Source organism: Bos indicus x Bos taurus, chromosome 6 (assembly GCF_003369695.1).
Source record: "Bos indicus x Bos taurus breed Angus x Brahman F1 hybrid chromosome 6, Bos_hybrid_MaternalHap_v2.0, whole genome shotgun sequence".
NCBI classification, from domain to species: Eukaryota; Metazoa; Chordata; class Mammalia; order Artiodactyla; family Bovidae; genus Bos; species Bos indicus x Bos taurus.
In genome coordinates, this window is record NC_040081.1 from 57,089,451 (window position 1) to 57,117,096 (window position 27,646).

General features: G+C 43.6%; 1 protein-coding gene across 4 annotated transcripts in view; it reads left to right on the forward strand.

The window, feature by feature from the left end:
- C6H4orf19 (chromosome 6 C4orf19 homolog) overlaps positions 1-11,143 on the forward strand; it is a 79,598-nt gene extending 68,455 nt beyond the window's left edge. For all 4 annotated transcript variants that reach the window (XM_027544243.1, XM_027544241.1, XM_027544239.1 and 1 more), the window contains exons 3-4: positions 7,950-8,003; positions 9,400-11,143. In XM_027544243.1, the coding sequence (XP_027400044.1) occupies positions 7,972-8,003; positions 9,400-10,333 (966 nt within the window). In that variant the 5' untranslated portion in view covers positions 7,950-7,971 and the 3' untranslated portion in view covers positions 10,334-11,143. The remainder of the gene's footprint in view (positions 1-7,949; positions 8,004-9,399) is intronic.
- Positions 11,144-27,646: the final 16,503 nt, after the last annotated feature.

Genomic DNA, 27,646 nt, shown 5'->3' on the forward strand with positions numbered 1-27,646 from the left:
GTGTTCATCTTTAATCTCTGCTATTCCCATTCCCACCTGTTTGAGGGAACCCTTTGGCAGGAGTCGGGGACGAACATTTGAACACATCTCTGCACAGATACGGAGAGGCGATGGCACCCCACTCCAGTACTCTTGCCTGGAAAATCCCATGGACGGAGGAGCCCGGTAGGCTGCAGTCCATGGGATCGCTCAGAGTCGGACAGAACTGAGCTACTTCACTTTCACTTTTCACCTTTATGCATTGGAGAAGGAAATGGCAACCCACTCCAGTATTCTTGCCTGGAGAATCCCAGGGGCAGGGGAGCCTGGTGGGCTGCCGTCTATGGGGTCACACAGAGTCGGACATGACTGAAGCGACTTAACAGCAGCAGCAGCTACACAGATAAGGACATGGCAACCCACTCCAGTGTTCTTGCCTGGAAAATCCCAGGGATGGGGGAGCCTGGTGGGCTGCCGTCTATGGGGTCACACAGAGTCGGACACGACTGAAGCGACTTAGCAGCAGCAGCAGCTGCACAGATATCCCATGAAGCCCAGTTCTAGGTGATGCTGACTCATATATGGTAGCACATTGACTACTAGGAGTGCATCAAATGGACTGTTTGATGGTGCTGATAATAAAGTCTTATAGTCTTTCTCCAAAATTACTGAAGCTCAACCTCTTTAGGAGAAAAGGAAACACCAAAAAATGTTGTCCCAGAGAGTTTGCAAAGCCTGCTCAGAAAGGAGAATATGGTTCTGCTGAGGAAACAGATTGATTTAGTAGTCAAGAATTATCTTCTTGTCCTTTTTCCACCATAAATTAAATACTGTCTATGAAGCTGGGCAGGCAGTCTTTTAATTTCTTTTATAAGGCACCTCATGATTTGTTCAATGCCTGGTAGTTATTTTTATCTACTCCTCTTGAGTCTAAGAGGTCAGTACCCAGAAGTGACTCACTAAATATTTTTCAGCTTCACCTGCTAGCCAGGTTAAGATGAAATCCTGGACTGTTTTCTAAACATTGGCAACTTGGTTTATCACAACAGAGTTGAAATTTAAGTGTTTGATTTTACTGTGTCTTTTCCAAGCACTTCAACTTCTATCAACTCAACTCACTTGCCAGCAGCTGCCATGAAAGCCCATTGACTAGAGCCCTCGAAGCAGGACACCCTTAACCCTTGGAATTACATAAAGTAATTCCCAAGCTGGGAAGGGGAACCACGGTCCCTCCTATCTCTCTTAGCTTGTGCCATGCACTTGACTTTTGATTTTGGACCACCGGGTAGAGTTGAGATTTGATTGTGGAAAGTGGTAGACCTTCTACTGGAATAATTTATAAAATCTCATACTCACCATTCATTCACTCACTTCTGTCACTCACCAGTCATCCCTTTATTTGAATAACAGATGTGACATGCTCCATACAGGTAGAGGCTGCCCTAGGTTAGGCAGGCAGCTGACAAACACCAAAGCCCTGGACAAACACCAAATCCCCTCTGAGGTGGGGCAGCCCAAAGACTGGAAACATCTTCTTTGCCTTCAGAGTTCTAGTGCCTGGGGCTGGCTATTGAGAAAAGGTCTTCGGTACATACACAGAATGACAGCGAAATGCAGAAAGCTTAGTGGGCTTTCGATGAGCTCCTTTCCAAGACCTTTCCCCATGTGCTTCTTTAGAGGGAATGGCTTAATCGCAATGGTTTTCTGTTGGTATTGGGTCCTAGCCCAGGAACAAGCAGAACAGAAACTGACATCAGATTAGTGGGTTTTTTTTTTCCTTTTAACTTTTGATATTGACATCATATCAGACAATGAAAAATTGCAAGGAAAGTACAAAGGACCCTCAGTTACTCAGAGTCCCCAAATGTTAACCTTTACTACATTTGCTTTATTCTTCTTTCTCTGTGCACACATACACACACATTTTTTTCCCTGAATTATTTTAATAAGTTACAGATACCACCATGTCCCTCTACTGCTAAATACATCACTGTGAAATACTTCCTAAGAAAAAGGGCATGCTCTCATATAGCTCCAGTACAATGATCCAAAGCAGGACGTTAACACTGATTTAATACTACTACCTAATCTACAGGCCTTATTCAGATTTCACCAGTTGTGGCAATAATGACCTGTTACCAAAAGATCATGCATTGCATTCATGTCATGTCTCTTTTGTCTTCTTTAATCTGTAATAGTCCCACAGTCTGTCTTTGTTTTTTTTCCTAAAGTTACATTTTGGAAAGAGTACAGACCAATTGTTTTGCAAAATACCCCTTAAGCTGTGTTTGACTGGTGTTGCCTCCTGCTTCAATCCAGATAATACTCTTTGACAGAAAAATCACAGAAGTGAGGCCAAGTTCCCGGTGCGCCACCTCTGAGGCTATTGACTACTCTCACGGTATAACTCTTACTCGCGGTATTACCCTTGGTTCTTTGATTTTGGTGCTGTGACCCAGGTTCCTCCACTGTAAGCATACTATTTTACCCCAAACATGTATAGGGGAGCTATTGGGGTTGGCCAAACGAGTTCATTGGTATGACGTTATGAAAAACCTAAGCAAACTTTTGGCCAGTGCCAATACTTTGAGGTTAAATATCCCATTTTCTTCAGGTTTTTACCCACTGATCTAAACATCTGTTGATGATTCTTGCTTGAGTCAACTATTAAGGTGATGGTTGTCTAATGGTGATTTATATAATTCTGTTTGTTAGCAGGCTTTCTACTTGTAAGTCAGAGCTCTCCCTTTTTTAAATTTATATCCTGAGGATTCGCAGATCCTTGTTTTAGTCAGTGTATTACACTCCTTTGTGTCTGTGCTTGCTGCGATGCTCCCATTGTTCCAGATGGGCCAGTAGGACGCCTACAAGCTGGTCCTGTGTCAGTTGACCTGTGCGTGTCATTCTTTAAGATCATCACTATTCAAAGGCAGCCCTTTCCAGCTGAGTTGAGCCTCTTTCTGTATTCCTTGACTTCCTGATGAATGCTCAGTTAATTTCTCTGCCTGGTTGCACAACTCCTGTGCCCCTTACCCTCCCACCCCTGGCCTCCTCATTTCTCCCTACCTCCGTCACCAACCCCCTTGTGGAACCGGATTTTCCAGCAAGAATACTTGACTAGTAACTGATGGGGTCTTAGCATGACCATCTTCAAACACAGGACTGTTTAATTTCAACCCTAAACACAGGACAAGAGTCAACCTCCAGCACAGGACTCCAGGAGGGGCAGGCGCCGAAGTGGGTGGACACACCGTCCTAATGGTGTTTGCTTTTCTCCTATGGAAACCAGATGATGGTTGCTTTGCCCTTTGCTTCTCTGTTGCTCTTTTATACTCCAAAGACAAAGCAAATTCTGCTTCTGCTCCATAATAAAGGGCACTGGACAACTGAGTTCTCACCTCTGACCCAGCTGTTGTCACAGTGACGGGGAAGGGAAAGAAGACAAACTGCCCATTTTGAACTTAGTCTTACTTCAAAAGAGTATATTTTGTTTCCCTGTTTCCATGGGAAATGGACATGGAATATTTCCTTTTTGCACCTGGAAATGGGAGACCTCACTAAAAGCAAGATATAGGTGTGGGAGTGACACATGAAAAGAGAAATAAATCAGATTTGATGTTAGGAATCATCATTTATGGAAGAATCATTGTAGACACAGGCAGGCAGGGGTTGGGTGTAAATGCATTAGTCCCCACCCTTTTCGTCAGCAGTCACTCGACCTTGGACCTTAGAGCCTGTCTCACTGAGAGAAGGAATGTCACTGCAAAAGGGAACACAGGATGGCAGGGTGTGAGCGAGGGCAGGACCTCTAACCAGGAAGAGGCACCGGGCTGGGGAGAGGTGCAGGGCATGGCCCTCGGGTACAGGACTAGGTCTGTAGGAAACCCAAGAGTGCACCCTAAAGGGAGGCAGTGAAAGGTGGAGGGGCTGGGGAGGATCATCAAAACACCTTTTATAATTACATGGCTTTGAAGAAAAATATAGATCCTGTGGTTTTCCAGGGAGGTGGGCGAGGAGGGAAGGGTAATGTGAAAGGCACAGGTGACTTGTCAATTCTCTAAGAAACAGAGAAGTTGAATCTCAGCAGTCAGCTCAGTTCCCGGCATGGCTGTGAGTGTGGCCAAAGCCACAGGGGCAGAGGGTGGGGTCAGGTCGACCTTGGTCAGCCTGGGAGACACTGGGAAAGCAAGGTGTTGCTCAAGACCAGCCTCTTTTGTTCTTTCTTCTGTTCAGAAGGAAACCTTCCCCACCTACAACACTTGAACCCATGATCCTAAAGTTGACCTACCTGACATTTTTCAGTGATTCATACCTCGCAGTTGCTTCAATTACATTATTAAGACTGCGGTCTGCCCTCTCTCAAACACTTCAAAGCCTGTTTTTTGTTTTTTTTTTTTCTTTGACTTTTTCTTGCCTCCTATCCTCTTGACTTTTTAAAAACAGATTCCAAGATAAACAAAGATACTGCCAGTGTGGAAAGAGGCCGGATTTTAGAGTAGGTTGTGGAGATGGAGGGAGGGGAGGGGGTGATGGCAGGGAGGAGGGGTACAGGGGGCTCTTGAACAGATTTATCAAGCTGACATATGAATTATTTACAGAAAATGGATGTAAGTGGGGAGCGGAGGCTGGAAACAAAACCCTGGGCTTGGAAAATGGAGTGATTCCATTGAGAGTGCTTTGCAAAAGGAAAAGGTTGTACACATACTGCTGGCTAAGCCCACTGTGATTTCTGTCTTGCGGAACTCTTGTTGCACTTGGGGTATGTGTCTTTCAGTTGGTGCCACAGTTGATAGAAATATACCATTTGGTCCTTATCTGGAAACAGGTATAACTTGGTACTGTTAATGCTCTTGTTTGTAGGCATATGTCATGGCAACTAAAGTACTTCTTCCTTAGGTGAAAAGCTTTTTTTTTTTTTTTTTTTTCAAACATGCTGTATCCAGACAGAGCTGAGTAATAAGTATATGCTTATTATGAATGTTAACTCGTATAATCCCCAACAATGCTACATGGTAGATACATCATTATCCCCATTTATAGATGAAATAGCTGAGGCCCAGAGTTACAGGGCAGAGCTAGGGCCAGAACCAGATCATCCAGACAGTCTCCTCATCTCAAACCTGTAATCACATATGCAAAGACTTTTTTTTTGTTTTTTTGGTCATATGAGGTAGCAGTCACAAGTTTCAGAGATTAGGATGTGGATACTGGATATCTTTGGGGAGGGAGGTGGTATAAAACTACTTCCCTCTAGATTTATCAACCAGCTAATCTATACTTCTTAAATGGTACTGGTCATTTTCTCTGTGGTTAAAGGCTTATAAAGTAGAATCCTTGGAAATCCATTCATGATTGAAAGAAGGAAGGAGAGAGAACAGAGAAGGCAGTGACACAGCCAACAATGAACAATCCCTGAGACTTCCCTGAAGTCAGGTGGTTAAGACACCAGGCAGGCTTCCACTGCTGGGAGCACGGGTTTGATCCCTGGTCAAGGAACGAAGATCCTGTGTGCTGAGTGGCAAGATCAAAAAATAGAGGAAAGAAAAACCAAAACAGAAACAATAAGTGATCCCTCTCTCTCTCTAGCATGCGCTTCTTATGGAGACAAAGGGACTGGGGCTTTCAATTCTGTCATTGGCTTGTCTGCTTCAAGTTGGTAACTATTAGACATGGAGGATGACTTAAAGATTCTTCCATGCTAATTTCTAGGATTTTCAGAGAAAAGACCAGAACAACATGGTTGGTTTCTACATGAATAGAAGGTTTCATTCAAAGGGCAATCTTGAGGGGAAAAAATGTAACTTGGGAACCGGCAGGGGACAGAAGGCAGGCGGGAAATGAAAGCAGCACAGAGGTAAATCCATCCACCACCAGGAAGCCCCAAGGGGCATGTCTTTGACCTTGTGATGTTCAGCGTCCATGCCTTGTGATGGGAAAGGCAAAACAGGAGCAGTTTAGTCCACATGGACTTCCCTGGTGGCTCAGACGGTAAAGCGTCTGTCTACAATGCGGGAGACCTGGGTTCCATCCCTGGGTAGGGAAGATCCGCTGGAGAAGGAAATGGCAATCCACTCCAGTACTATTGCCTGGAAAATCCTATGGACAGAGGAGCCTGGTTAGGCTACACAGTCCATGGGGTCGCAAAGAGTCGGACATGACAGTGACTTCACTTTAGTCCACATAAAGCTTGTGATGATGACTCAACTGTAACTTCCACGGGTCTGTAACATGGAACGTGGATCTGTAGCTGGGATCCTCTGCCCTATCCTGACATCCTCTAGTGCTGTGCTAAGTCGCTTCAGTGGTGTTCTACTCTTTACAACGCCATGGACCAAAGCCCACCAGGCTCCTCTGTCCATGGGATTCTCCAGGGCAAGAACACTGGGATGGGTTTCCATGCCCGCCTCCAGGGGATTTTCCTGACCCAGGGGATCACACCCACATCTCTTACATCTCCTGCATTAGTAGGCTGGTTCTTTACCACTAGTGCCACCAGGGGAGCCCAGGACATCCTCTAGTACTGAAACCCCTGGGCAAGGAAGCCTCTCTGCTCTCTTGTAGCGCCTACTGCTGCACCAGGGCTTAACACCCTGGTTAAGTCCAAGTCCCATGGAGAAGGCAATGGAAGAAAACACAGGTCCTTTTCAATCCCACCTTTCTTTCTCTGGCATTGGTTAACCTGTTTTCCCTCATTTACAAAATGAAGATGACATATGTAACTCCCAGAGTCAGGGAAAGGTCTGGCACAGAGACTAGTTTGCGAATACTGAATCGGTGATTTTAGATATGTGAAGGTATTCCAGGTAACCAGTGTCCTCCCTACTCACATGTTATCCTTTTCCAAAAAAACTGTAACTCTACTGACTTTAAGTATCTAGGAAAGAAAAGGCAAACAATTCCTATTGAAATCTTATTCAGCTGCCTGCGTCCAGTCCAGACTGCAAGTGCCTGCAGCTAGCCATTTCCACTCTCTGCACAGATGAGGCACCTCAGCCAGAGAGAAGCAGAAGTCTCTGGCCAGGATGGGGCTGGAGAGCACAGCCCGTGTGGTGGAGGTGCCTACCTGCCTACAGGTGTCCTCAGTGATGTCCGACTCTGCGACCCTATGGGCTATAGCCTGCCAGGCTCCTTTGTCTATGGGATTCTCCAGGCAAGAATACTAGAGCGGGTTGCCATTTTGTCCAAAAGCAGATCTTCCCGACTGTCCCGACTTAGTCCCAGGGTTGGGACTGCCATCTCCTGCGTTGACAGATGGATTCTTTACCCCTGAGCCACCTGGGAAGCCTCTGTGAAGGTTCAGCTTCCCTTATATCTTAAACAGCTCTCCGCCCTGAGAGTGTGACCTGGTTCCCCGGGCTCACAGTGTGATTATTGCCTTTCCTTGGTGTGCTTTGACTACTTGGCTACCTTACATTTGTCCATTCCTCCTGCAGAAAAAGGAAAGAGGGATAGCTTGATTCATCTTAAAATACAAAAGGAAAATCCCAAAGTGGTGAATGAAATAAACATTGAAGATTTTTGTCTTACTAAAGCAGCTTATTGTAGGTGTTGGCGTTCTAAGACATTTTTTGCCTGTGAGGGTTCACATAATAAACACAGTGAATTAACAGGCTATGATATGTGTTCACTAATACCGAAGAAGGAACTATAATAGTAATAAATTAGGATGGAATACAATTGTGTGCTATAAAATCTTATGACAGTATTTTTTCATTCTTTATTTATAGAAGATCTTTCAAATGGTAGTCTTAATTATTGCCAGTAGTTGAATGATTATTTCTGTCAATTTATTTTCTTGTTACACTACTGTTTATATTTGATACTTTATATATTCACTCATTTATATAGAATTAAATTGTGCCGCTCCTTCATTCTGACTGCAAAGAAACCAATGTCTTCCCACAATAAAACCAACAATTTTTATTTAAAAAAAGTAAAATGTCATTCACACTTCTCTCTTTTTTCCCCAGATGATAACAAAAAGTAATCCAGATGGGGTGCAGGTGCTGTAAAATGATACAAAGGTAAAGTTGAAAATATGGGAAATTGTGATTATCACGAAGGCACTTTTAAACATCCTGCATGGATTCAATGCCATTTTCCAACTTGGGGCATGACTAGCATTGCCAGGAAGTTAAGAGTTTGGAACCACATTAATATTATTTAAAAGAACACAGGGGCTGGATTTTAAAAAAATTTTTGTGCAGTTCTCCGAGCATGTTGGGAACACTGTCATTCTCTGAGGCTGACTTTGGTTTGGGTTGAATTTACATTTCTCCAGAGAGTTTCAGTGCAAAGAAAAGCTTGAATTTTAGAAGATGCCTGAAATGGTATCACTGAAAATAAATCACCCCAGTCATGTATGTGCTTTTAATTTTGTCCAGATTCTATGTCATAAAAATTTGGGCAACATGAATATAATTCTATATAAAATAAAGGGGGAAAATTAGCTGATCATTTTGCTTCTATAACAAAACTATCTTTATTATGTTAGTTCTATCCCATATCTGTATCTATGTGTGTATACATAAATAGGTATAAATATATACATATACATACCTACATACATATATCATTTTTTCCACTATAGTTATAATTTAATGTTAGGTGCCATTCAAAAGTATTTATTGTGAATAACTTTGATGCTAGTCCAGACGTCACAATTGTTATGCCTGAAATGGTATCACTGAAAATAAATCACCGCAGAAATGTTAATGACTACATAATATTCCACTGAGGGATTGTGGCATCAGTTCTTAACCACTTATCTTCCTATTGTTGAACGTTTGTTTTATTTATTTACTTTTTTTTTGTATTTAAATGTCATGACCCACTTTGTTCTTCACCTTCTTCCTGCCCTTTTTCTAGCTCCTTCCTAAGATCTGTTTCCTGTCGGTAGACCACTTTTATACTTCGATACCACTGTATCTACTTAATTGTTGCTGTTTAGTCACCACGTCCTGTCAGACTCTCTGCGACCCCATGGACTGCAGGATGCCAGGCTTCCCTGTCCTTCATCTCCCAGAGTTTGCTCAGATTCATGTCCAATATCTATTTAATTAGGTACACATAAGAAAAGACTCTGATGCTGGGAGGGATTGGGGGCAGGAGGAGAAGGGGACGACAGAGGATGAGATGGCTGGATGGCATCACTGACTCGATGGACGTGAGTCTGAGTGAACTCCGGGAGTTGGTGATGGACAGGGAGGCCTGGAGTGCTGCGATTCATGGGGTCGCAAAGAGTCGGACACGACTGAGCGACTGAACTGAACTGAACTGAACTGATAGGCTTAAAAGAGTAATCATGGAAATTAACAGGAACCATAGACCAGCAGCAGAGCCTGTAGTAGAAATATTAATAATGAAAGTTAGTTATTAATAAAGTTAATACTTGACTGATCTTCCTTCTTCTCATCCTAGCTATCTCTTCGATCCAGTTCACGTGCCCTCCCCTGGTTACGTTAACGAAGTAAACAGCTGCAAGTTAGATGAAGAGGACACTCTTAAATTGAAAGACAAACAGAGCAGCGAAATCCTGGTGCACAAGGGTGACCCTCCGAATGAGGGCTCCAAGAGGACTGCAAGCGGGAGCGGAACAGCCGCTCCGCAGGAGCCCTACGGGCCGCCCCGAGGACCGCTCCTCTCGGAGGATACTGTGGGGGGACCCTGTGCCGAGAAGACTAGCGGGGCCATCAATGGCCTTGGCCCCGCTGCTGTCCTGCAGCTCATTGGTGAGCCGGGGCCCCCTCAGGGGGCCAGAGACTCCTGGGCCAGTGCTGCAAACAAAGGTCACCCGACCCAGCCCTTCCTTGAAGGAGGGAGTGCTAGGGAGCTGGACTGCATGCAGCTGGGCTCGGGAGAGACGCAGGTAATCAGGAATGGGGGCTCTGGCACGCCATCCACAGCCGGGCTTGCGGCCTGGGAAGTCCCAGCCCAAGTCCTCCAGATACCCACCCCGGACTACCCTCCGTTTTCTAGCTCAGCTGAAGACAACACTGATCACGTTGATCACCAAGAGAAGGACCGTCTTTTCAAGATCCACTCTGAGAAGGAACCCCAGGAAGGTGCTCACCCCCCGGCAGGGGAGTGTGGTTTGAATATGCCCTTCTCCATAAAGAGAAGCTGGGATTCATTAAACGAGGCCGTGACAACTGAAATCCCAAGTGTCTACTTTGACAAAGACGATCCTGCTCAGGACGTGCCTGTGGTCGATTCGAGAAACGGGTGGGAGGAGGCCCCTGGCTCCCCCGGAGACGGGAGCTGGGAGACGGCGGATGAGGACGCGGAGGTGGCCGAAGCCCTCGCGGCCTTAGAAGCAGCTACTGCGGGGGAAGATGTGGATGAGGCCGAGTAGGGGAGGGGGTTCTCCAGGCAAATAAGCTAGTGATGATCTGGTCACACGGGCCTGGGTTTGCTGCTAAAACCCAGAGCTGATAAATGCAGCATATACGGCTGCAGCCTTACAAGGGGTTGACACCCAGCGCCAGTTCTGATGGATGTGAGCATCAGCGCCATGCTGCTTGTTCATTATGAAGAGTACCACCGTCTAGATGGGCTAAAGCTCAAGAGACTATAAGTCAGAGTGGACCACCGTGCTGGTGTCCACAGAACATGCAGACCTTAAACACCCTGCTGGCCAATGCGCACAACTGCAGAACGCGTGGTGCAGGTGTTCGTGAGAACGCCCTGGGATCCCAGCGCTTAATCCCAGGGGCAGAGATTCACAAGACATTCTGTTTGAGTGTAAAATTCCTTACCTTGCTTTTGAGAGCCAAACATTATACCCAGTCAGGGAAAGGTAACTACCCCTACTTAAAGTGCCTAATGTACCCCCCAGAGCATGGCTTACCTTCAGGGACAATCACCCAGGGAACCGATCACTAACCACTTGTTGGACAGAGAATGGAGCTTGGCAGCTTTCAGGGTGGAGCAGGAGCCGCCTGTAAACAAATGGTTAGTCATTAGCTGTGATATCAGACCACCTTGACCTTAACTTTTTTACATTATTACTTTTTCATCTCCTTTGGGATTGGGGAGTTTGGTCAAAAGACTTCTTTGTTTAAAATTCAGGTTTTTATGTTTGTGAGATTTGGAGCAGCAAAGAGATGGATGGAGTATTTTGTGCCACGTAATGTCTGATTGTGATTAAACAATAACCACATATGTGTCTGAGTGTCTTAAGTCAATAGTGCTTCTAATTTTCCCAGACTATTAGTGACCCTTGAGGTTTCTTTCAATTTAAAGAGATAGACTATTAAATTACAGTTGAAGAGGAGACTAGATTGATTTGCCAGGAATGACTTTGACTCTGTCCCTGTAGGTCAAACTCTTGATGCCATGACTACCTGTGCAGCTCTTACTTTAAGGATGAATAGCCCTTCCTGGGTTTCAGCTATTTTGACATGGCTCAATGGAGAATTTAGGGGATGGTCAAGACTATCTAGAAAAATATAAATATGGAGGATTCCTTATTATAGTGTTTCATAACACAAACTGAAATCTGACTCACTTTGGTTGGATTTCCAGCTTTGCCATGTAACCTGGGACAAGTAATATATCCTTTCTATTTGCCCATCGGTTAAGTGACAACAATAATAATATATATTTATAGAGATTGTCATAATGTCATTGCTCCATTTGGTTATTATTTAACATAAAACATGATTTCTGAGCCTAACAGACACATTTCCCTGGATTTGCTTGATAACAAGCCATGTCTACATACAATGTCACTCCGAGCTTTTAAAGATTAAACTGTTGGCATTGCTAATTGGATTGTAGATGTGTTCGCTATTTAGTACACCAAAAGCTTAATGTTTCAAAGTGGTTCCTTCAACAATTTCCCAAGTGTATCTGTTGTGATTAGGTCCAGCTGTATATGATAAAGTGTCTTATAAAAACAGAGATTTACTTATCTTTTATGTAAAAGAAGTCTGGAGATAGAAATCCAGGCTGGCAGAGGACTCTGTGGTATCGGTGACTTGTGTTCCTTCTATCGTTTGGCTTACTTCTCAAGACAACTGCCTGGTCCACAGTGACTGCTGGGGCTCCAGTCATTACATTTGCTTTCCATTTGGAAAAAAGAATAACAGGTCAGAAGATCTCACTCCCTCTCTAGTAAGGACCTTCTTACTAGAGGTCTTACTAGAATTCAGCGTTCCACTTTTACCTCATTGATCAACATCTGGTTACTTGGACACATTCAACTGCCAGAGAGGCTGGAAAACTTACCTTTCTAGCTATGAGCATGGCTATCCCAAATAAGTTCAGGATTCAGTTACTGAGAAGGGAGAGAATGGACATTGAGTTTTGAGATTGTTTACAATCTGCCACATCAGGTCCTCCAAACACAAAAGCCTGGTCCTCCAAACACAAAGAGCCAATTTGCAAGAGATTGAAAGATAATTGTTTTCATTTAGTGTGACACGGAAAAGGTCTAAGCCTTTGGTCCAAGGGGAAAGGAGAACTGGACAGCTGCGTAGCAACTTCCCACTGGTATCTCCAAAACAGAAGGATAAAAAAGAAAAATCTGACAAGGAAAAGGTAAGATGAGGTATTTCTGCAAATAAGTCTTTTTTCTGGGCACAGCAACACACTTCTGTGTTTACATTTACATGTGGACCTAATTTTACATTTTAGGACTGCTGCAGAGTTCATCATGATTAATAACTCTAAAGTTTTTAAGATTATGTGAACAACTGCTTCAAAAAGGTTAACAGATGACCAAGAACTTCAAGTGCTTTTTTAAAAGCAGCCTGGGCCCCTTTACCTCTACCCCAACATCCAGGCTCCACCAAAGGACGTCAGAGGAAAAGCCAGAGTCTTTAGGTTGAGAGGAAACCCCAGATTTTAGCTTCATCCCCCAGCTTGTCTAGCAGCTGAGACTCCTGCTCTGTGTAACATCTTTCTGCAGCCTGGTGGCGCGCCTTATCAAAAGTGATGCTGATGATACTGATTCTTTTCAAACATTCTCGACAGCATGGCAGCACCGATGCACACTGAATGTCAGGCACTGGCTGTGAGTAGAAGTGGACACCACCGTCCCCACGATCTTAGGAAACTGCATTTCTATATTATTTCTATATTACATGCAGTTTTCTCGACCTAAGAAGTTACATTTCACTTCTTACTGAGGGAAGTTTAACTATCATATAAATGTGAAATTAGATGTTTCCCCCCAGTTTCCAAGACAGATGGTAGCATATTGTTAGAGTTGTCAAACCAGATTCGAAAAGGAATGAAGAGAATTTGAGTTCCTTAGCACACACCCATTCGTCCACACTCAGTAACTATTAGCCACTCACCATTTTTCTCTTTAGCCCTTCCTCTGCCCTGACCCTAAGGGCAAGATTATCTCTTTTCTTCTTTATTTTGGCCACACCACATGTTTGTGGGATCTTAGTTCCTCAACCAAGGATGGATCCTGTGCCCCCTGCAAAGGAAGTGCAGAGTCTTAACCACTGGACCACCAGGAAAGTCAGGCTTTTTTAAATTGAAGTATAATTAATGTACAATAATATATGTTTCAGATGTACAAAGTTATTTAAAAATTTTAAAGGTTATACTCCATTTGTAGTTACGACTATTATAAAAGATTGGCTATATTCCCTGTATTGTTCATTATGTCCTTGTAGCTTATTTTATACAGAGTAGTTTGTACTGCTTAATTCCCTATTCCTATCTTGCCTGCCCCCTCCCTCACCCCTTCTCATCTTAACTCTTCATCAGTATCTCCCAATGGGAGGCCTTAGGAAGAATGAAGGAGGCACCAAATGCAATTACATGAGTATAGATCTGACTTCCTTAGTTTTGTCGTCTGTGTGCAGACATAGGAATGTGGCCCCTGGCATTGAACTTGAACTTTATTCACCAATGGGACTCCTATTTGTCCAATGAGTCCATATGATGAAAACGTGGGAATTCTTGCTTTCTGTTCTTATTTTTTTCCCAGATTAAACCTCATTCATTTTAAAACCTGCTATTTTATAGTTGGTGATGATTAAAGAGACAAGCTGGCATTTATTTTTTATGGTAGACACTCTCTGTTAATTTACGGAGATAAATTACTCATTCATTTGTTTACTAAGCTCGTAAGTTCCCCCAATGTGTTAGTTTACAGTAGACATGTAACAGGCTAACTTTTGAAACACCCTCAAGCACTCTAAGAAACAACATTTTAGGCAAATCTATTAAATATGCCCATTATGAGCGACTCTTACCAACACATTCAAGCTAGTTGCTTGGCACTGACTATTAGCATTTTTTCCCTCAACTAAAGTGACTATAGTAAATGCCTTTTGCCTAGATCTAGGATAGTGTGGGCACAAAGTGAGTACTCAGGACATTATTTGTTGAATAAAAGACTAAAAGCTCTTCACATATAGTGGAAGAGACATCATGCAGCTGATTAAGATTCTGAATGCTAATTATTTGATTGGGATATGTTGTGATAAAGGTATGAATGCAGGGCTGTGGAAGCACTGTCTATATGAATATGACAAAAAAAATTATGTTTATTATTCACCTTCCTCACTCAGGGTCTTCTCTGGTGGCTCAGATGGTAAAGAATCCGCCTGCAATACAAGAGACCTGGGTTGGGAAGATCTGGAGAAGGGCATAGCATCTCACTCCAGTATTCTTGCCTGGAGAATCCCGTGGACGGAGGAGCCTGGAGTCACAAAGAGTCCGACACGACTGAGCGACTAACATTTTCACATCCTCATTCAGATGGCCCTTCTCCATTTGAATAAGGAGGCTGCTTGGCAGTCATTGGGAAGATGGAGGTGGAGCGGCACTGAGTATCCAGTGGAAGTTTGGTCTCCATCATGAGAGCAGGTTACCCTGAGGAACCTACACCCAAATTGAGACAAAAACCTTAAGAAAACCAATGTTTGGGGCCAAGCAGTAGGAAACTTGGCTGACCACGCTTTTCAGTCATCTTGAATTCAATCTTTCAAATCCTGGAGGGGCAAGAAAAGAAAGGATGTATGTTTGTGACTCAAGACTCTGATGTCACTTTTCTCTTGGCTCCTCATGTTAGAAAAAGTACAAAGGGTTGACTCTGCAGTTAAAACCCCTGCAGCCTTGGGTGGTGACCTCCAGGTGTTCAACGGTTCTGACCACACAGCGCAGGCTGGGCACTCACACTCATCCACTTTTTTAATCAGCCTAGGGTGGAATTAGCCTGTGCCTCTTACTCATTGTATGATTTTGGGTTTAAGTTTCTTAACCTTTGTGCCTGAGTTTCCTCATCTGTGAAATGGGGATCACTACTACATGTCCAGTGGAAAGCAGACATTCTCAAATTTGAGTGTGCTTGTTTTACAAAAGGAAGTTTCTGGGTCCCAGCTCTCAGAGACTTGGATTCAGCAGGTCTTGGGTGAGGCCCCGGCATCTGCAGCGTAGATGCGGATATTTCTCCAGCCACACTTGGAGATACACAGAGACCAGAGCAGGACTTGCTTCATCTTTTTGATCTTGCACCAGCTATCAATAAAAAAAGTCACACTCTTACCCCTAACAGAAGTATGTTTACAAATAAATGTTCTGTCCTCTTGTACTGTGTCATATACTTTGTAGAGCTGGGAGATACTGGAGGACAGAGGAGCCTGGAAGGCTGCAGTCCATGGGGTTGCAATGAGTCGGGCATGACTTAGCAACTGAACAACATCAATAACATTAAGATAAATATCAATCTGGGTTTTAATCCATTCATCCCACACCCCTGGGTTATGTGAAACCTACTTTGAAAACCCCTGATTTAGAAGCTCAAATGAACTGTGTATAAAAACACTCTAAATAGACAAAACTGAACTAAGATTTTCGACAAAATACATAGCCTACATATGCATGTGACCATACACTTAGAACAGAATACAAGCAAATGTGAACGCACACCCCAATACCACTCTGAGCTTAGTTTTTGGAAGACTTCTGTATTTTCTGCTTTTAACCATTTTGGAATAGTTCATACACAGCAAGGATAAAATATGACCCAGAGACCAGAAGATAGACAAAGAATTTTACTCATATGCCTTATCAGAATTACACATTCCCAATTCACATGACTGACCAAGCTAATTAGAGTATTTGTTGAGTGAGGATCTTGCTATTTTAAAAACAAAACCATGAAGTTTTCCCTTGACACCAGTTACTAACCTTAAAAAAAAAACCCACAAAAATAATTTCATTTCTAGGTCCTACTCAATCCCTTTTTAATTCTCCAAAGTAGTCCTAAAGCCATCAAGATTGGCACATATAAACCTTGGTTCTTATATAAACAAGTGAAGATTTTTACAGGCCAAAGAGAGTTGCTGGTCTCTTCTCATTAACTACTGTACTCTCCCTGTCTTAAATGTTGATGTCTAGAACAGTATCAAAAGTTTTTAATCACCCATTTATGAAGCCATGTGATCATAGGTTCCAAGATCTTCATGACATCAATGATTGGGCAGGAGACAAACCAAAGACTATTACGGCATTTAAATTAAAAGTTATAGGTGAAAATTTTATAACAAAAAAAGTATCTGCAAAGACACTTTCAAAATAATTTGCCAAATCATACAATTATTGATAAAAAATTTTATTCAGTAAGAATTTCTGAGAGCCATCAAGTTATGATTTTTGGTTTTTTGTTTTTCAATTTTCTTAAGTTTTTTTTTCTTTTTTTAATTTATTGTTCTTGTTGTTGTTTAGTCACTAAGTCATGTCTGATTCTTTTGTGAACCCTTGGACTGTAGCCCGCCAGGCTCCTCTGTCCATAGGATCTCCCAGGCAAGAATACTAAAGTGGGTTGTCATTTCCGTCTCCAGGGGATCTTCTCAACCCAGGGATCAAACCCATGTCTCCTGCAATGGCAGGAGGATTCTTTACCACTGAGCCACCAGGTAACTTTTTTTTTTTTTCTTTTTTCTTTTTTTTTCAGGTAACTTTTAAAATTTATTTTTAATTGGAGGATAATTGCTTTACAATGTTGTGCTGGTTTCTGCAATACATCAATGTGAATCAGCCATAGGTATACATATGTTCCCTCCCTCTTAAACTTTCCTGCCATCTCTCCCACTGCATCCCACCCCTCCAGATTGTCACAGAGCACTGTGTTGAGCTCCCCGCATCATAAAACAAACTCCCACTGGCTGTCTATTTTACATATAGTAATGGATATGTTTCAATGCTACTGTCTCAATTCACCACCCTCCCCTTCCTCCACTGTGTACAAGTCTGTTCTCATTTCTGCATCTGTATTGCTGCCCTGAAAAATAGGTTCATCAGCACCATTTTTCTAGATTCCATATATACGGGTTCACACATGATATTTGTTTTTCTTTTTGACTTACTTCACTCTGTATAACAGGCTCTAGGTTCATTTACCTCACTAGAACTGACTCAAATTCCTTCCTTTTTATGACTGAGTAGTATTTCATCATATATATGTATGACAGCTTCTTTATCCATTCATCTGTCATGGAGATCTAGATTGCTTCCATGTCCTGGCTATTGTAAATAGTGCTGCAATGAGCATTGGGGTACACGTGTTTTGTAGAATTGTGGTTTTCATAGGGTATATGCCCAATAGTGGGATTGCTGGGTCATATGGTAGTTTTATTCCTTATTTTTTTTTTTTAAGAACTCTCCATACTATTCTCCATAGTGGCTGTATCAATTTACATTCCCACCAACAGTGCAAGAGGGTTCCCTTTTCTCCACATCCTCTCCAGCACTTACAGGTGCAAATATAGCTTAACTTAAAAAAAATTTTTATTAAGCAGCTACCATAGTTGAAGTTCTGCATATGCATTATCTTGCTTAAGTCTACCATAACCCTATGAGTTGTAGGTATGGTTATCCCCATTTCACAGATGGAGAAATGGAGGCTCAAAAAAGCTATCTAACTCATCCATGGTCACACAGTCAGCGGCAGAATCTCAACTGAACTCAGATTGAACAACAAACTGGTCCTTTTTAGGAATATATAGTACCACCTCTTTGGAGACAGCTTGTTGCCATCAGGCTAAAAGAAGAGCTGAATCAAAACCAAGGAGGTGGAGGCGAGGACATCCACTTGTAGAAAAGTGTTAGTTGCTCAGTCATGTCCAACTCTTTGTGACCCCAAGGACTGGGGCTCGCCAGGCTCTTCTGACCATGGGATTCTCCAGGCAAGAATACTGGAGTGGGTTGCCATTTCCTTCTCCAGGAGATCTTCCCAACCCAGGAATTGAACCCAGGTCTCCTGCATTTCAGGCAGACTCTTCACGGTGTGAGGTCCCAGGGAAGCCCTCTCTTAGAAAAGTAAACTTACATATACTGTCAATTAGTAAAGAAAGTGGCTTTTTTTCTATGGTTCTGAGGAAGAGTTTAATAATGAATTGAAAAGTTAGTCAAGGCCTTATCTGTAAAATTCTGATGTTGTCTACTATTAATGATATTTATGTTTTAGTGATGACATGAATGACCAATGCAAAGTAACTTGAGAGTCCTTTCCTCAGTTTTGTCAGAATAGAATAGAAGTGGTGGCCACGCCTCCCTTGGTCTGTAATGCAACTTACAGAAGACACAGAATATAAAGGGCTTAGTACACACTCAGCACCAGGTAAATAGTAAATGTAAGCTGTGATTTTATTATCCAGTGATCATCTCAGACCGGACCACTTTTTTCTTAGTAGCACTTACACTTTTTTTAATAACTAAATTTTGATTTCTGTGACTACTGAAGCTTTCTGCACCACTTCTAATAATATTGAACAGTTTCTAAACTAGATAAACCCTTTTCTACCTACATTACTAACAATTATCTCAAGGCAAATATGCACATTGGAGGCACTTCAAATTTAATATATTTTTATTCTCATCATTATCATGTATTTTATTTTCATCATTTAACCATTGGAGAATACACAGTAATTTATGCCTAGTTCCAATTTTAAGTCATGCTGTTTGAGGCATTAAAACTGACCTATTTCTTTTATCCTCCCTTGCCACAAATACATCTATATTAAATAAAATGCACTTTTAGTGCAAGATAGAAATCTTCAGTTTGGTAGGGTTGGTTAGTTATTTCAGAGGGATTGTTTTCTTTGGTATTTTCTCTATAATTTCTTGACAGATTAACTTGCAAATAAAAAGAAATCAAGTTTTTTTTAAGGCTGTGCCACATTCATCTCTCTTTTTTGGCTGTGCTAGGTCTTCGATGCTGCACAGGCTGTTCTTTAGCTGCGGAGAGCAGGAGCTAGTCTCTAGTTGCGATGTGCGGGCTTCTCATCGTGGTGGTTTCTCTTGTTACAGAGCACAGGCTCTAGGGGCATGGGCTTCATTAGTTGTGGCCCCTGGGCTACAGGCTCCAGAGCACAGGGTCAGAGGTGTGGCTCACAGGCTTAGTTGCTCTGCGGCATGTGGGATCTTCTGGATCAGAGTTCAAACCCACATCTCCTGCACTGGCAGGTGGATTCTTTACCACTGACCCCCCCGAGAAGCCCGACATTCATGTCTTATCCTAACAGTGATAAGATAAAATGACAGCCTGAACATGCGGGGAAAGAGCACACCCCTTGTCTTACAGATCTGTGTCCATGTAACATCAGAGTAACGAGATAGTTCTCTCACTGAAGGTATTTGGTCTGGTTCCAGAAAAATCATGGGCCAGAAAGAATCTCAGAAGTTCCTTCTGTTACCCAATTCCTCCTACTCACCAACCTCACCCCTACCCTAGATCCATCTTCAACATTAAGCAATATGAATGTGGCAGAAACATCAAGAACCCACACTCAAATGGTCGAACTTTCATCATTGTATCATTTTTTTTCACTAAAGAGGAGCTGAATTTAGCAACTTTGAGGCAGATCATTGAGTAAGTGCTGGCTGTATCCAGCCCCATGCTAAGTTCCAGATGTTCAAGCTGGATTTAGAAAAGACAGAGGAACCAGAGATCAAATTGCCAACATCCACTGCATCATAGAAAAAAATAGAGAATTCCAGAAAAAACATCTACTTCTGCTTCATTGACTACGCTAAAGCCTTTGACTGTGTGGATCACAAAAAAACTGTGGACAATTCTTAAAGAGATGGAAATACCAGACCACCTTACCTGCCTCCTGAGAAACTTGTATGCAAGTCAAGAAGCAACAGTTAGAATCAGACATGGAACAATGGACTGGTTCCAAATTGGGAAAGGAGGCCATCAAGGCTGTATACTGTCACCCTGCTTATTTAACTTACATTCAGAGTACATCATGTGAAATGCCAGACTGGATGAAGCACAAGCTGGAATCAAGACTGCTGGGAGAAACATCATTAACCTCAAATATGAAGATGACACCACCCTATGGCAGAAAGTGAAGAGGAACTAAAGAGCCTCCTGATGAAAGTGAAAGAGGAGAGTGAAAAAACTGACTTAAAACTCAACATTCAAAAAACAAAGATCATGGCAACTGGTCCCATCACTCCATGGCAAATAGATGGTGAAACAATGGAAACAGTGAGAGACTTTACTTTCTTGGGCTCCAAAATCATTGCAGATGGTGACTGCAGCCATGAAATGACACTTGCTCCTTGGAAGAAAAGCTATGACCAACTTAGACAGCATATTAAAAAGCAGAGACATTACTTTGCCGACCAATGTGCACATAGTCAAAGCTATGGTTTTTCCAGTAGTCATGTATAGATGTGAGAGTTGGACTACAAAGAAAGCTGAGCACCGAAGAATTGATGCTTTTGAACTGTGGTGTTGGAGAAGACTGTTGAGAGTCCCTTGGACTGCAAGGAGATCAAACCAGTCAACCCTAAAGGAAGTCAGTCCTGAATATTCATTGGAAGGACTGATGCTGAAGCTGATGAGATGGTTGGATGGCATCACTGACTTGATGGACTTGAGTTTGAGCAAGCTCCAGGAGTTGGTGATAGGGAAGCCTGGTGTGCTGCAGGCTATTGGGTAGTGACTGAACTGAACTGAGGCAGTTCATTGAGTAAGTGCTGGTTGTATCCAGCCTCCTGCTAAGCGCATACATGCATGTTCAGTCGCTTCAATCGTGTCCGACTCTTTGCAACCCTATGGACTATAGCACACTATGCTCCTCTGTCTATGGGATTCTCCAGGCAAGAATACTGGAGTGGGTTGCCATTTCCTCCTCCAGGGGATTTTGCCAACCCAGGGATCGAACCCATGTCTCCTGTATTTCCTGCATTGCAGGAGGATTTTTTACCACTGAGCCTCCGGAGAAGGTCAGTGCTAAGAGCACTACCGGCCCAAGCTTGTGGAACCCTCATGGAAGCCCTAAAAAGACACATGTTATCTTCAGTCTATAGGCAGAAGATTGAGATCTGCAAACCTTAAAGCCAGAAGTAAAGTCATCTGAATATCAAAGCCGTGCTCTTAAGGGAGCCACAGTCACAAGCCCTGTAGCAGATCAAGGAAAGATGGGGGAAGGGCAGTCATCCCAAGGCAGTGAAGTCCGGAGAGGGTTTTCATAAGCATTTCAGAGCAGAAGCTGCAAGGGCCAGGGCCCCTGACTGTGAATCCAGAGCAGCGTTGGGTGGTCTCAGCTGGAAGACTGGAGACCTGGGCTCCACTAGCCATGTGGCTCTGATACCCCTCATGGATCTACTTCTCTGTAAATAATTGCATTGCCTGTGGGGTTTTGTGGTTGTTGTTGCAAGTGATAGAAACTCTACACACACGAGGGAAGACCAGAGAGAAATGTTCTTGGAATGGTCATAAAACTCAGACGGGCAGCTGAGCCTCAGGGGCAGCTGCATCTGGGCCTTGAGAGAACCCAGAACTGCCTCTCTTCCCTCCGTATGTTCCCTTCCTTTCTTCAGACAGGCTTCCTCAGCATGTCAGGAAGCGTGGCCTCCACCAGCTTTAGCCTCCAGAGAAATGAACCACTTTCTTCAGCTCCAGTTGTTAAATATCCCAGGAAGAGACCCCACTGGGCCAGGTCACAGATGGTCATGCGCCCACCTCAGTCACGTCCAGCTGTGGTCAGAGAGTGGGCCACCTGGCTGTGTTCTAAGAAGGAGGAGAAGTGTTCTCCAGGAACAGTGGCATCGTTCACAGACAGTAGAAGAGCTGGGCTGAAGGAGTTTCAGCTGCCCCTTACACACACTACCTCTTCATCTTCAGATCTTTTGATCTTTTTCTTTTAAATATTTATTTTATTTATTTTGGCTGTGCCAAGTCTTGGATACAGCATGTGGGTTGTTGTTTTTTTTTTTTTAGTTGCAAGATATGGGCTCTAGTTCCCTGACCAGGGATTGAACCCGGACCTCCTGCAGTGGAAGCACAGAGTCCGTACAGGACGACAAGGGAAGTCCCCTCAGATCTTTTTTTCTACTCCTGTGCTCTGCCTCCTCAAAATATGGACTGTCCTCTATTCAGTGCCTCTTCCATGAGGGTTTTGAATTCTAACTGTGGTTCAGACTCAGAGCAAGAAATTTCCTAGCTCAGCTCCACACTTGGAGAAAGTTCTGTGTGCTGAGACTCTTCCCAGGCCACCTTGACCAGCTGCGGTGGGACAGAAACACACAGACACTACCAAGCCTGGCTGTTGACAATGGCAGCACTCACCATCAGAGTGAATGTGGAGATCATGGCAGGCCCCATGACTCTGCATGAATATTTCTAGTCCTTAAAAATCCTGTGAGACAGATCATTTTACAGATGAGGAAACTGCATCTCAGAGATAAGGCAATTGCCCAACACTATACCCTCATGAGCATCAGAGCCAGGATTCAAACCCAGTAGCAAAGACCAAGCTACTTCTCTGAGACCACACTGCTTCTATACTCACACCACTTCCAGGGCAGGATTCAGGAAACAGGGTTCCCTTTAAAGTGGAACTCAATGATTTCTACCAGCATCCAAGGTCACACGCACAGGAAAGCAAGTTCCTAGGTAAGAAACTGCGGTTTCCTAGCAGAAAGACAATAGAGACCAGCTGGCAGGGTCAGAAAATGAATTAAGAAAAATCCAAATTTTTACTCCCACAAAATAGGTAATAATAATCTTTCATCTTTTTAAGGTAGACTTTTGTTTATTTATTCAGTCAGCACATCATCATGAAATGCCTATATACTTTCTGAGCTCCAGGCCCTGACAGACAATGAGCCACCATCAACAAAGAGCAAAGCTGTGCCGCCTGCAGTTCTCGCGTTCGGCCGGCAGAGGGCGCGAATGCCAGCTCTGAGAGAGGCAGACGACAACCGTCGGGACAGCTGCTGAATCCGGTGGGCAGCGACACCAGCTGGGCGGTTACAGAATGCCGGAGACGGAGTCCCAGCTATCCTTTGGTGTTTGGATCTACCGTGAGGGACCACCAGAGATCTGAGAACAGTCCTAAAGAATGGTCCTGGGAAGATGAGGAATGAAGGAAGGAAGCCCTGGACAGAAGCTGCCCCACAGACAAAAGGGTCAGAGGATTTAAGATCTGGCAAGGATCTGGCAAAATCCCATGGATGGAGGAGCCTGGTAGGCTACAGTCTATAGGGTCGCAAGGAGTTGGACACGAATGAGCCACTTCACTTCAAGGATCTTGGAAGCAAAACGGAGTCTCCTTTGACCACAGCCAAACCCTTTATTGGCGGAACCCCACTTCCAAAGCATCACCATCCTGCTGCCCTGGGTGGGAGGGGAGGAAGTGTTCCTCCATGTTTCCACTGTGTCACATCAGGGTGGAGGAAGCCTCGATATCTGATTTTGAGGAAGAGGGGCAGAAGCATACAGGGCCATGGACCCTCAGTCTCCCTGGCACTTTCACCAGGACCTACCTGTGTCCAGAGAGAGCTGAATCCTAGGGAAGATCCTAGAGAGGATATCAGATTGTTGATTAAGAACAAAACCTGTAACCTCAAATGACTCCCCAGCAGGGGGATTCCTAACATCTGCCCTCATGCATACATTCTAGGTTACCTGGTTTTCATGAGCTGAAAATTATTAGCATAAGCTGTTACTGATCATCTTGTTTTCAAGGAAAACACACACATACACATGAAAATTCATAATCAGAACCCAATGAGGCACCACAAAGAGTGAAGTTTACTGTACATAAATTTTAAGAAACTTAACCTGGATATGAAGGAAAGATGGAATGCAGATGATGACAAATGACTCTGTGTTAAAACTGAATCACATAACCATGTCCAAGGGGTGGGGAACGAAGGTGCTGACCTAAGTAATTTTGGCTAACGGGCTTCTGGCTGGATTTTCTAAGGCTCAAAACTAGAAGAATAGTACACAGCACTGTGCTCTCGTTGGAAATCTATTTCTTTAGGGGTCTATATTCAAACTACTTTATACATATGCTAGAGTTGATACGGATATAAAAAGGTCATAGATCATAAGAGCCAGGTTTCTTTATTGTTGGAGAAAAATTACCAAGGGGGAAAGGGGGAAGTTTAGAGGGAAGCCTGTGGAGCTGGACTGGGGTCAGAGGCAGCTGTTATTTTGTTCTAAAGATAGTTACACAGAGGGTTTCCTTGGTGGCTCAGTGCTAATGAATCCACCTGCCAATGCAGGAGACATGGGTTCTACCCTTGGTCGGGGAAGATCCCACACGCCTTTGAGCAACTAAGTCCGTGTGCCACAACTATTGAACCTGTGCTCCAGAGCCCGCTAACCACAAATGCTCAAGCCTGTGAGCCCTAGAGCCTGTGCTCTGCAACGAGAAGCCACCACAGTGAGAAGCCTGTGCACCATGACGAGAGAGCGGTCCCCATTTGCCACAACTAGAGAAAAGCCCAAGCAGCAATGAAGGCCCAGCACAGTCAAAATAAATAAATAAATAAAATTTAAAAAAAAATAAAGATAGTTGCATAGGGACTTCCCTGGCAGTCCACTGTAAAAGGCACATATTTGATCCCTGATTGAGGAACTGAGATCCCACATGCCACATGGTCAGCCTAAAGAAAACATAAAAAGTTACATAAAGAGGTGTACATGTATAGGTTAGTAGTATGTGTGTGTGTAAATGCATGCCTGGAAGCGGTAGCATCCCAGCATCAACGAGCACACCGAGTGCCCTGATCTCTACTTCTAAACACCATTCTCCAATAAAGGGAGCCAGAGCTCCTTGATTAGTGGTGGATTCCAAGGCTGAGGGAGCCAGAGCTCCTTGATTAGCGGTGGATTCCAAGGCTGAGATGAGGAAAGCACAAGATGAGATGATGAGCCTGGAGCATCTTATGGTTTCCAGAAAGGTAGAGAGGGCAAAAGGGATAAGTGAAGAAGAAATAAAGAGGAGCCATATCAAAAGGTCACAGCCACCGACCTGAAAGAGTCCCCTCCCACAGTAAAAACAGCTGCAGGCAAGACCCACCAACGGATGGTGTACGGGGTTGAACTGTGTCCCCTAAAAAGAGAGGTTGAAGTTCTAACTCCAGGTTCCTGTGGAGATGATTGATCGTATTTGCAATCGGGGTCTTTGCAAATGTAATCAAAATGCAGTTATCCCAGATTACAAAGGGCCCTATATCCATATAATGATTGGTGTCCCCATGAGATGAGTGAACAGAGGCCCACGCACAGAGATGTCCATGTGAAGACAGGCAGGCACTGGAGCAAGGCAGCTACAGAGCAGGAAACACCAATGACTGCCAGGAAGCACCACGAGGCAAGACAGGGCGTGGGACAGTCAGGCTTTTGCTTCCTCAACTGTGAAGAATAAATTTTTGCTGTTTTAGGCCACCACCTTTGTTTTTTATAGGAGCCCTAATAAACTAAGACATGCAGGTCACGAAGCAACAGTTAGAACTGGACATGGAACAACAGTCTGGTTCCAAATAGGAAAAGGAGAACGTCAAGGCTGTATATTGTCACCCTGCTTATTTAACTTATATGCAGAGTACATCATAAGAAAACACTGGGCTGGAAGAAGCACAAGCTGGAATCAAGATTGCCAGGAGAAATATCAATAACCTCAGATATGCAGATGACACCACCCTTATGGCAGAAAGTGAAGAGGAACTCAAAAGCCTCTTGATGAAAGTGAAAGAGGAGAGTGAAAAAGTTGGCTTAGAGCTCAACATTCAGAAAACGAAGATCATGGCATCCGGTGCCATCACTTCATGGGAAATAGATGGGGAAACAGTGGAAACAGTGTCAGACTTTATTTTTGGGGGCTCCAAAATCACTGCAGATGATAACTGCAGCCATGAAATTAAAAGACGCTTACTCCTTGGAAGAAAAGTTATTACTAACCTAGATACCATATTGAAAAGCAGAGACATTATTTTGCCAACAAAGGTCCGTCTAGTCAAGGCTATGGTTTTTCCTGTGGTCATGTATGGATGTGAAAGTTGGACTGTGAAGAAAGCTGAGCACAGAAGAATTGATGCTTTTGAACTGTGGTGTTAGAGAAGACTCTTGAGAGTCCCTTGGACTGCAAGGAGATCAGCCCTGGGATTTCTTTGGAAGGACTGATGCTAAAGCTGCAACTCCAGTACTTTGGCCACCTCATGTGAAGTGTTGACTCATTGGAAAAGACTCTGATGCTGGGAGGGGTTGGGGACAGGAGGAGAAGGGGATGACAGAGGATGAGATGGCTGGATGGCATCACCGACTCTCGATGGACTTGAGTTTGAGTGAACTTGGGAGTTGGTGATGGACAAGGAGGCCTGGTGTGCTGCGATTCATGGGGTCGCAAAGAGTCGGACATGACTGAGAGACTGAACTGAACTGAATTTCAAAGCGTGTGTGTGCGCGCAGCACAATCAGTTGAGTCTGACTATTTGAAACTCCATGGACTGTAGTTCACCAGAGTCTTCTGTCCATGGAATTTTTCAGGAAAGAATATTGGAGCAGATTGCCATTTCCTTCTCCAGGGGATCTTCCTGGTCCAGGGATCGAACCCACATCTCGTATCTCCTACACTGGCAGGCAGTTTCTTTACTCCTGTGCCACCTGGGAAGCCCCAATCTCAAAGTCTCTCCCCTCAAAAGCTTATTCATTACAAAGGGAAAACTAGTGATTTCATAGAAATGAAAGCTGGTGGCCACCACCTGGGCCAAATAGTGGAGGCTGACATCCCTAGTGATACATACCGACCTCACATTCTCCCCCAACAGCCCCCCAGTATGGAGCAAGAGGAAAGGCATCCTTTCTATAATGCAAACTCTCAGTCTAATCAGGAGAAACAGCTGGCACACTTAGGTTGAAGGGCATTCTATAAGATAACTGATGTGTACACACTAACATTGAAGATCCTAAAAAACTGAGGGACAATCACAGGTCAGAGGAGACTAAGGACGCCAATGGCTAAACGCAGTGGGCGATCTGGAACAGAACAGGATGTTAATGGGATAAGTGGTGAGACTGGAATGACGTTGTGACTTAATTCATAGTGTTATACTGATGTTAATTTCTTAGCTTTGATCATTGTTCAGTGGTTATGTAAGATGATACCATAAGGGAAAATGGTGTGAAGAGTATACAAGGACTCTTTGTACTGCTTCTGCAATTGTTCCATACATCCAAAATTATCTCCAGACTTAAAATAATAATCAGGGGGTGATATCACTATGGGAAGAGGAAGAACCCAATGAGGAAAGTCAGCCAAGTGGTCACTTGACAATTTAGACATAAGAAAATGGTCACTGTGACATTAAGCTTGATAAATTATACCAACTACAATTGTACTTTTCAGTACCCAAGGCACCAACAATTGGATCATTCAAAAACAGC